The sequence below is a fragment of the Ischnura elegans genome, chromosome 4 (genome assembly GCF_921293095.1).
Source record: "Ischnura elegans chromosome 4, ioIscEleg1.1, whole genome shotgun sequence".
Lineage (NCBI taxonomy): Eukaryota > Metazoa > Arthropoda > Insecta > Odonata > Coenagrionidae > Ischnura > Ischnura elegans.
In genome coordinates, this window is record NC_060249.1 from 43,155,798 (window position 1) to 43,167,396 (window position 11,599).

General features: G+C 36.1%; 1 protein-coding gene across 1 annotated transcript; it reads right to left on the bottom strand.

Annotated features, from left to right (window-relative positions):
- Window positions 1-248: 248 nt before the first annotated feature.
- Window positions 249-11,260, bottom strand: LOC124157370 (general transcription factor IIH subunit 4). The gene is made up of 9 exons (XM_046532039.1): window positions 11,065-11,260; window positions 10,860-10,964; window positions 10,651-10,782; window positions 10,251-10,472; window positions 9,947-10,127; window positions 9,410-9,493; window positions 8,193-8,398; window positions 3,322-3,484; window positions 249-806 (listed from the first exon to the last, which is right to left on the bottom strand). Exons 1-9 carry the CDS (start codon window positions 11,208-11,210, stop codon window positions 537-539), a joined length of 1,509 nt encoding a protein of 502 aa, XP_046387995.1. The 5' UTR covers window positions 11,211-11,260; the 3' UTR covers window positions 249-536.
- Between the last annotated feature and the right edge of the window lie 339 nt (window positions 11,261-11,599).

The following is an 11,599-nucleotide window of genomic DNA, read 5'->3' on the forward strand; positions in this document are numbered from 1 at the left end:
ATTACTCCATCACTTTCTACAATGATAGGCAAAAAACACTTGCATTTAATAAACTATGCAATGGAAATGTTTTCGGATTAAGCATGGGGAATGACCAATTGATTAAGATGGGATATGAGAATGGGAGACAATAAAGCAATGAATGTAGCCAAAAGAAAATAAAAATTTTCCCAATTCTTGAATGCAAAATAAATCAATAAAGCTAATTTTATCCAAGTCACTCCAACAGAAAAAAAATGGCTTCAACTGGTACCCGTGAATGTAATATTAGATTTATTAAATACATGTAAAATTATTTGCTTGGTATCATGAATACAAAACACACAAAAGTTTGCAAAAATACTCTTCTTGAGAAAAAAAATTGTTCCGACTGCAATGGGCAAATTTTATTCAACAGCCCACAGTGTCCCTTGTACAGTAACAGTAACACAGCCTTCATGATAGACACCTCTAACACCTTAAAAACCACATTCCAAGGTCAGCACAGCGCACTGGTAAAAAATAATATGGTCACTGATATCAAAACTATCTAATGTTTATAAAGCTCCAGTCACATTTGATCCAGCCCCACCAACAGCTCCACCACCACTACCACCCTTGGAATGTCTCTTCCAGAATCGACGCACTTCTTCATGCCCTGCCTTAGTCACTACAACAGTTCTCTTTGCTGAACTGTGCCACACAAGTACACCCAAGTCTCGGGCATGGTCCCGCAAAGTTTCAAAGTCCACTACTGATAGAAACTGACTGTACAAGACACCCTCCTCAAAACGGAATCGATCGCGCTCCAATTCCCAGAGATGTATCTGGAATGTAAGCAAGAGCATAAAATAATAAAATTGTCAAGAAATTGGCATTCACTATCAAGAGGCTATAATACTGAGGCATCATTATTGCCCTAAGGTGAGGCAGGGACCAGGGACAAAATACTAACTTCACACATACTTAGTCATGCACATGGAAGCATACTATTGGCACAAAAAAGGAAGAATGCTGTACCTTGAGCATTTATATGAAATTCTGCGAAAGATCCATAGGGTCATGATAAAAAATTGTTTTATTCATTGTTCATTCGACTACAACAATGTATCATTAAACAGTGTCTAAAAGTAAACATTTAGCTTCTATGGTCGAAAGAGTGAAGAAGACGCGAAAAACTATGAGACAAGGCGAAATGGTGGTCTTATTCATCTCATCACGACAATTGCACTTGGTTGTTTTTTGCATACAGATAACGACACTTTTACATTACAAATAGCTTTTTAAAATCAACTTTTACGCATTCATTTATTTTTTAAATGGCCAAAAGGTAATTTCAATTTCCGGGATGTAGAAAAGTATGTATGCATATACATTAATATTGAAGTTATGTTCGCTATACGGAAAAAATATTTTAAGACTAATCACATAAGGAAATGCCATTATTTTTCATCTCGTTTCAAATAAAACACCAATACAAAAATATCCATTCTGGCAATGCGCATTGCTGCTGAGCGATTTTGCCCCAAGGCAGTGCACACCATTTGATTTTCATGTGTAAATATTGAACACAGAGCTGACTGGTAGTTATACCTATGCATAAGGGATTTGGAAAAAATCGCAATATGATTTTACAGCATGCATGAATTTTCAATATTTTTTCCTGATTTTCCCTGACATTTCAAAATTTCCCTGACAAACAAAACACGGAAATTTCCCAGCATTCAATTTTTCCAGAAAGCGGTCACCATGACTAGGTAAAAAGAACATGAAAATTGGATATGATGGATTATGAAATCAGGAGACATGAAGGGACCTCACGCTGAGAAAATCATTGCTGCAGATCATCATCATTTTTCACTATGCTATGTATTTAAGCTTGACCATGTTTTACTCCTATTATTCAATATACTCTATGAATATATGCAGTAAATGACATAGCTCATTTCAGGTTTCAACTAGAGTAAAAATACAATTAACATTACCCCTAGGTATACTACTCATACTCATGCAGTTTCCACCCAAATATGAAGACAAGTAATAGCTGCAAGTATTGCACCATAATTACCAAGTAAAAGCAGAATGCATTACTTGAGTTTTAATACAAAGCTACATTATTTAAACGCATGGATATTTCAAGATTTCTCACTTACTTTTACAGGGCTTTACAGATAATACTCAAATTATGCATTGATTTATTATACACCATAAAACTATATTATAAATGCAGAGTTGCATAGTGTTCACACATGGGCATACCCAGGGAGGGGCAGAGGGGGGCAGCTGCCCCCCCTAGAAGCAAAAATCGTAGAAGTCTTTAAGCAAAATCAGTACTGAATTGTAATGAAAGTACTCAACAAATTTTCATTAAACCCACGAAAAATGATATGTATTAGTATAAATCATGTAACTAAAATGAAAATATTTTTTCAAGGAAATAATCTTATACACTAATAAAGCGCTGTTATAATTTTCTTAAAATGTTAGCTTCATTCACCTTTTCCAAGCTAAAATGTCACAACTTGGCTTGCCCCCCTAGTTATGATCCTGGGTACGCCCTTGTGTTCACAATACAAAATAGACCAAGCCTAGCCATTAATTTTGGAGCCTAATGCTGTCCACTGAGAAAATGTATGTACTGAAGAGTAAAATAGCTGGAAACTCGCTTAAGGCAGTTTGTTTGAGGACAGGATGCCAAGAATGTAACTGTGACTCTTACGGAAAGATTGTATAGGCCTGAAGCTCTATCATAGAGAATGAAGAACTCTAAAAATGAAAAGGATTGATCATGCTTCTGAAAAGAAGTTAGTAGGTAAGGTTTTCAGCCGCAAGATTAGCAATCAGTGTAACATCTAACTAGTTTTACACTAGCCTCCATGCCTTGCCCTCAAAAAGAAGAGAGTAAAAATACTTAATAGGTACTTTCATACACAATCTCATTCCTGGCAAAGAAAGAAGAACATATGCACTTTGAATGGCATTATGCATAACACTTCACACAATTCTATTCATGCTTTTACCGAAGTTCTCCTTACATGAGTATTGATGTAAACCACTAGATATTTTGATTGCATACCTATTCATGCAAGGAGCTATCTCAAATCAAATAATTCTCAATATATCTTTGAGTGTCTTTATCTAATAACCATCATCTTCCAATCCATATACTTAAAATGAATACATATACCTTTAGCATAAATCCAACTTTTTATTCCTAGATAATTAGCCACACCAAAAGCCAGCAAGTAAATGATGCACCCAACATTTCAAATCGAAAACCATTTATAAAGCTAGAAAAAAATACCATGTTAGTAAGTACATATGAACCAACAGGTCAATTACCTGATCAACAATAGTTGGAGGTAAGAGGGGAGGTGCTTGATGGTGCAGCTGAGGGTGAGCATGTTGCTGCAGGAAACCAATAATCTGATTCGCAGATATTCCTGAGCGCAGTGCTTGACGCACTGACTCCCTAGTAAGCACACCAACAGCAAGATTGGGAAATCTGCCAGGGTAAAAAGAAAGAGGTATTTTAAGCACAACAAAGGTTTCTGGTTGCCTTGATATGAAATGATTGGGTAAAAAAGCAGAGATGTAAATCATGTCCATTAAAGCAATTTTATAAAGCAGGTCATAAGGAATAACATCAATTGGTACAATATCAACCGCTCCTAGCTGCAACGTCGTACCTCAAAAACTCATTCCATTCAGGTATATCTTGAATTTCAAGTCCAGAAATTCATATGTGTAAAATTTGAGCCATTTAAATATATCTGAAATTTTGCTCACTGTGGACTGGTTTTCTGACATTCGTTTTTGTGGACAAAATTTCAATATACTGCTCAAATTTTACAGATATGATTTTCTGGACAGTACATTCAAGATAGACCTGTATGGAATAATTTTTTTGAAGTACAACTCTGCATCTAGGAGCGGTTGATGTGACTTTACAGCAAATTTTAAGGAGCAATTCATAGCTGGAGACTTGCACAATATGTACTGTCCCAAAGCATGAAACCCATTTGCAACCAAAAATATGTTTCCCTTAGATAAATACAATGCCTCAAATAGACTATAGCAGGTAATGCAAGCTCTCTTATCACAACCTCTTCCTATTATTTAGTCCCTTTAAGACAAAAGGTGATAGCCTTATATATGGTTTTACCGCCTGTAGCAAGGTAGGCCTAATTACCGGTGTGAAACTTCTGCTGAGACATGCAGGTCGCAGATCAATATCTTCCATAATATTAAAAAATAACAAGGAAATTGAAAGCTTAGCGTGGAAAAATTCTCTGAATTTATTCTTTTTGAAGATAAGCCAGCCTCGGTGGCTTTGGGGTAACATCTTTGCCTGACAAGCAAGAGGTCGCAGGTTCGAGTCCCGCCTGGGTGGGTTTCACCGGTCCAGGGTATGGTTGTTCGTGTACGTGAACTTGTTGAAATTTGTTGAATACCCTGGTATAAAATGGCCAATGAGGGCTGTATCCGGTGGTTTGAGAATAAAATAAAAAATAAAATAAATAAGCAAAATCATGATAAAAATTTTGGCTACATGAATGGCCTAATGCAAGTTTGAAAACCATGAAAAATCAATGAATTAACAAATATATTTAACAATTAGAATAACAGATTTACACACCATCAGAAAGTGTCACCTTTAACTAGCTGGGGGAACTAGAACCAGACAACTGCTCAGTGAGAGGAAGGGGTGGAGAGCGAAGGTGGGGGGAGGAGTGGGGTAGTGGAGTGGAAGAAGCGTGTTCTGTCTTCCTAGCAGAGATACTCTGGAGAGGTAACGAACGAGGGATTCAAACTACAAACATGCTTGATCTTGCAATTATGCTACTTTTAAGACAAAAACAGGTGAGCTAAGCGATTAATGCAGTTTTGGTTTCCAGTCTGTCTTGTCTTGTTTGAGCATAAACGCTATTAACACAGGTATGTATTTTTCTGGCCTGAGTCCAGGAGTGAGTTTTTATGAATTCATACAAGAAATACTTATATTCAGAGCAATAGTTATCGCATAAGTGCAACATAATGAAATGCATAAGTTTTGCATCAGAGGGAGGTGCTGTAAGGAGACCAAGCAGCACAATTCATGCAGGTATTCATGTTTGTTAAAAAAACCCAAATTAAAAGTATTTAACTCAAAATTGCTTAATACCTGATATGCATGGGAATCAAAGCCATTTTTCATAATAATATACCCCCGAAAACACCCACATAATAGATTTCATGAAGGAATCAAAACAATGATACATAAAAAGTGAAACACTGCAACCACAAGTTTTAATTTTCAAGATAGAAGAAACAAATTCAAATTAAAATAAATTGCATTCTCTGGATTCTAATACAATCATTCAATTCATTACATAAGCAAATTTTTATTCTGTTATCAGAATGCATAGAACGACTGAGTTCACCACATTTTTAATACAAGTATATAGCCATATATGTGGGGTCTTGCGATGCTCAGGGGGAAAAACTTAGTGCGTAATTGAAACCAAATTTTACAGGGGAAAAATTTTAAGCTTAAACAACTTATCAAAAATTGTCTAACCTTTACGAACCTAATAGGTATGATGATTTTTGATAAGCTGCTGGAGTTTAAAATTGCTTTCCTGTAAAATCTGGTTTCAATGACTTACCAAGTTTTTACCCGTGACCTTCAAGAGGCTTTACAATTAAGTTGTCACCAATGTCAAGAATTGAAGTTTAATTACGTACTAGGAGTCAAAAACATTTACAAATATTTACCCAGCATTTTTTCAAGCAATTAAGAGCATTAGGGGTTACTGAAATGATTTCAAGTAGATACAAACAAATCATCTCAGCAACTAAAGCTTAAATTGAATACTACCATAAATGGACTTGATTAAAAAGGGCTTAAACAATATTGAGGACTACAGACAGACATTGCAATCATTTTTTATATCTGTAGAACTAAGACAGGGTTCCCACTCACCTAAATTATGAAATTCACCGTTTTTTCCAGGCTTTCATGGTTTTTTTTTCAAGTTTTCACGGTTTTTTTAGGTTTTCACGGTCTCAATGTCGTCAAATTCACGGTCCTTTAATAAGCCAACAATAAAACAATCACCGGCCGTATATTAACTAAAAATTAACGTACACTACAAACGGTGCGAATGTAAATGCAGCAATGAAAAGTGATATCTTTTATGACGTCACCTATCGTTTACAAAATTCAGGGCCGACCAAAGGCCCAACCCAACTGCGCTCTTGCCCCGACGCCGAATACCATGGCCTCCTTTAATATGCGAATGCCCTTAGGACCTTCTTCCGCCTGTACACCGGAAGTCCTTTTTTAATTCCTCGCCGAGAGATTGTTTTTTGCGCACGTTGTTATTACCGCACAGTAGCCAAATTTCCCTTACCGAATCTTCCTGAGATCGCGGAAAATATTAAAATTGTTTATAGAATGTAATAAATCAAAAAATCAATTTCATATAATTATAATGCACTTGATTTGAAATATCTAAAGAGAAAAAATAAATACCTGCTGAAACACGTTATTTTCACTTTCACGTTATTATTCACATAAACTCAAACGAGGTGAGAGCAGTCTATTAAGAGCTATTGCCATAAATTGAAAGCCTATTTGCCGTAGAAATGTTTCCTTAAGTAAAATTCCAACGGCAAACTCATATTTCGAAGCATATGGCATGTGCCCTCATTTTGTGTGGGAACCGAACTTCGAGTTACAAATCGGATAGTTTTCGTAAATGATTCATTATGGGTCTATTAGAAATGCAAGTTATTTCATTTATCCTTTTTCGAATATAAGTCCATCCCAAGCTATCATTGAAATTGAAATGCTCAGACAAAATAACAGACTTCCGCCATTAAAATGGAAAATAACGGTCAATGTGTCGTCATATAGTACGGACCATGGTATAGACCAATTACTTCACTTCGAATATTCGTGGGCAGATAAATGCGTAGACTATGAGTCTGCGCGTGCCTGACCATGAAACATGATTAACGTATCGAATTTGATCAGTTGATCATAGTTCTACAATCAGGATTGAGATATTTTTAAGGTTTTATGACGAACTTCACGGCTATTTCCAGGTTTTTTCATGGTAGACAAAATTCACAGTTTAAAGGTTTTTACGGTTGAGTGGGAACCCTGTAGGACTAAAATCTATGCCAAAATGAGTCACCTCTAGTTATCCAGTGGTAAATTAATTTCTAGCTTCAAGTTATGTTTTCCCAGAGAGTTTAACAGTGCTCTTTTCTTCCAGGTTGTGTATGAAGACTGATAAAATGTACAGGAATTTCAAAGAGATAGCAACAATATTTAAACCATGGAGACTTAAAATGGTGAAGGTTACCATATAAGGGTCGGCTCTCAAAAAAAAAGATTGAGTGTCTTCCCAAATAAAAATAAAAGGTAAGCATATTACTATCTCAGAAATTTGAGAAATCTCCTCAACAAGACGAAAGATAAGGTGAACGATTTTGCGAATTTGAACCAATCTCACTTAGTGAATCACCTGTAGGAAGCCAGACACAACAGCTCGTTCATACCCGAAATTCTACACTGTTCCAAGAAAGGAAAGAAGATGGACATTTTGGAAGGATTATATACATCAAAATAATTTGCAGCAGTTGCAACCCGGGCAACTTGTGCAAGATGCGACAATGTGGTGTGGTGCCTGGCAGTGTAGTTTCCGACGTCGAGCAGTGGTTTTGAAGCATTCGTGCAAACCACTTTTCTGTATCAGTGATCATACAGCCACGGATGTTTGGTTTTCGAAACCAGGCCTTACATGGAGCATTAATAATATGAGTACAACCCTGTTATCACCACTAGAAAGATTGCGAACTGGTGAAGAAAGCTCTCAATGAGTTCGGAAAGCACTCTTAAATAACAGAATAACTGCATAAATAATAATGTTTGTTTTACGTAAATTGTGAACATTACATGACATTGAAGTGAAAGTTTAGATTATACGTTTTTTTTCTAATTATTTGTGCAGTCTCTCCCCATCATAAGCCCAGATAATTGGGAGTGCACTGTAGTTATAACAGCATAACATTCCAGTATATTGTAACACAAAATTAATCTTATGATGCCAAAAAACTAAGAGATTATGTATTTACAAATGTTACTCACTTGCTAATGGTAATTAATATTATTATTCGAATAAAATGAAAAAATAAGAAAAATGCCTCTGCCCCAAACTTACCTGTACATCATCTCACAGAAAAGTCCAACTAATGCCACTTGGAGGTTTGAACTGGTATAAGCATACACTCGGTAATTAGTCTCAACAATGATATACCCAAGTTGAGATTCATCTTTGATTCCAGTCGCATCACTCTTTACTAGATTACCACCACTCGATGCAATATTTAAAGCAAGTCTTGTAGGATAAAACCGTCCTGCTTTTCTCTGCAATTAAAATTATCTTTACCAATTACTCATTTTCACCATTCACCTAATTTCTAGTCACAAAAGTAATAGTAACATCCATTCAATCACCACTAAATGTATACTGTGGGAGAAAAAGGTATCCCTAAAAAATGTGTGCTGCCACTATTGCACTATAAAGAAATAGGATATAATTTATTTCTCTGAGGTGTAGGTGACTCCAGGCAAGAGGGGTAAAGTGGAAGGCTTACAAGAGGCAGAATTAAAAGCAGCTGAAATACCCGTAAGAATAAATTTAAATGGAAGTAGTGTGTACTACAGATACAGGTATCCCTACATTTTCTTCAGAATTCTCCTAAAATAGTTGATAGAAAACAACACAAATCGGTTGAAACCCTACAAGAAATTTAGCTGTTTCTGCAGTAAATGAATGGGATAAGACATTTTTTAGCAATTAAAAAATATCAGAAACAAAGAAATTTTTTAGACTATACCACAATACCAGGACTCCTAAGGTCAGAGATCAGAACATCAGATTAAGCTAATTAGCTATTGCAACTTTCAAAGCTTGTGTGCAATCCAGTGGATTTCTACGTTAAACAATCCTATAATTACAAACATTAGAAAGCAATTCTTCCCACATTCCTACTCTTCGATTAAAAAATTAGACCGAAATCATCTTTCTCCCGAACTCTCCCAGTAATATTAGAATAATTTCCAGGCTTACCTCAATGACATAGTCCACATTAAATATGACTTTACTCGATAAATTCGTACATAAACTTAAACCAAAGTAATTTGGAGAAAAATCATTAAGTAACACTAACACTATCATTGGGTGTGATATATTTAAAAAGCCAATACTATAGCATGACACAATAATGATCATGAATGCTATAAGGTGATGCCTAAAGCTGCTAGTTCAATCAGGTATGAGCACAAGAATATAGGAGCTTAAAATATGGCTAGATATTCATGATGGAAAACTTTCTCATTATTGGTGAATGCATAAAAAACCAACATATGTATTACCTTTCTTTGGTACACTAAACCAAACTCTCGAAGATGCTGCAAGAAGACTAGAAGACCCTCACTCATGCCCTCAGTACTATAATCCTGAAAGTGTAAATACAAGCATTTTAGTCTGTAAGAGAATAGAAGCACATTAAAATAACCACTGAAACGGAATTTTAAACCAAGCATTTTCCCATTACAAGGAATTGAAAATTAAGCATGTACCTTCCTAGTAAGATGAAAATGCACAAAGTGTCTATTGAGAAAAAGCAAAACATAAACTATAACACTCACTCTTGGGAAATGGAATTAATTTCAGGCTAACAATTCATTTTCAAAAGTTGAAAATTAATTTAAAAATGTGAAAGAGAACATTGAGATATTGAGTTAACAGGGCTCTATCTTCAAGAGAGGTGCATCAATACTTGGCCATGGCACAATAAAATCGTATGAATACAGTTACTGAAAAGAATTACCGCCATCAAAGGGAGAGGAAAAAACTTATAACTTCCGTTAATTGAAGGAGTAAACCTCGAACTACAAACTTTAACGTACCTTTCCTAGAGTAGAAAAACTCAACTGCAGCAAAAATGTAAGGCACTCCACAAGGTTCTGGCCTCTCATGTGGGCAGCACCTAGGTACTGAAGCATAAAATGCCAAACTTGAGATGCAGAATCCATCAAAAGAAACTGAAAACCTTCCCTCGTGATGCACGCATTTCCTTCATCTTCATCCCTGGAGGATAGTGTTATTAATAATAATAACAAAAACGCCATATCAGCATGAAAAAATTAGATATTGTGCGCCACATGAAATGGCCACAATTAATCAAGTGAAATGACTGAAATTATTTCATACCTCTTCATCAAACCAGCATGAAGTAATATCCGAACAGCATCAGCAGATATACCACCTTGAGGAGCACCACCCTGAGAATTGGGTCCCCCATGAGATCCCATTACCATGTAATGTAAAACACATTCCCATCTCTCAGCTGCATATGCATCGAGGTAAGGGATATCTCGTGTCTTACTATCAGCTTCAGGACGCCGCGGTCCCCACTTGCTCCATGGCTTTCCACTGTAAGCACCAAATGCACAAAATATTGATTCGAGATCGCATATAAACAGTTTCAATCGAATTAGAGTGAAATCATAGCCTACTCAGTGTGCTGTTAGAAAATTTCCATTGCAACAGGTGTTTATTTTATCACAAAACTATGGATAATGTTATATACACAATGGAGTAATCCACTTACCCTCCTAGCAGGGCGATTTTTAAATTTTTCTTGAATGTAGGATTCAAAATCCAACCTGGTAGCCCACCAGGAATTGCTGCTTCCTGCCATACCCTGAGTTCGTTGAGAATTTGCACAACTTCTAAATGCTCCCTACGAGATAAAAATGTAAGCAATTACTATCTAGAATATCTGAGGTCAATAATATTCTAAATGCTTCAAATACTTGCTTGGAATACGTTTGGGTAACCCACGATGCAACCACAGCCTGCGGCACCGGTTGTTCCACGAACAAAATACGAATAACGTAATGTCGAGCAATTTCCGGAAGCTCTCTAAAATTTTTAACAAATAAAAGCTCAAGGATAAGAAACAATAATCATAAATAGACCAAAATTGCAAAACTATTCAACCAGTCTCGAGGAGGATGTCTACCTGTATACTGCCAAGCATGAGGCGGGATGGTTATATAACTTGTCTAAAACTGGGGTTGGAAGGGTCTTCAGGTAATCATGAAGATTTTTGCACTGCAAAGATTTTGTTTGCAAGCCAACTGCAACCGGCTTGCTACTATCAGCCATCCCTCGTTGAGTGAGGATGGTGGATGGACCACCATTATTTACTAACAATTGAAGATCGTATTTCGCACGATAGGCCACCAACGAGGAGGGAAATGGAAACGTCGTTACTGTGACGCGCATTATTTTGACCCATGAAAGGTCAACCCACGCCCCGGGAAATAGCGACAAAATTATGCTAACACATAATGCTTTATATTTCTGGTATAAAGACGGCTTTTTTAATTAAACTTATAATTACACCTTAGAATTGGTTAATTTTATTATTTTCAGCAAGAAAGTTATTCTTTCTTATCACATATTGGCAGGAAAAACACTCTAAAATATAAGTACAGGCAATGTTCCACTCGGTCATTTAATAAGTCATAAAACAAAATATAGCAAAAAAATTA

Coding starts and splice junctions, on each gene's coding strand:
- LOC124157370 (XM_046532039.1), bottom strand. CDS start 11,210: ATGGCTGATAGTAGCAAGCCGGTTGCAGTTGGCTTGCAAACAAAATCT. Junction 9,494..9,946: donor GTTTTTCTACTCTAGGAAAG/GTACGTTAAAGT, acceptor TTACACTTTCAG/GATTATAGTACTGAGGGCAT. Junction 807..3,321: donor CTCCAACTATTGTTGATCAG/GTAATTGACCTG, acceptor CTTACATTCCAG/ATACATCTCTGGGAATTGGA.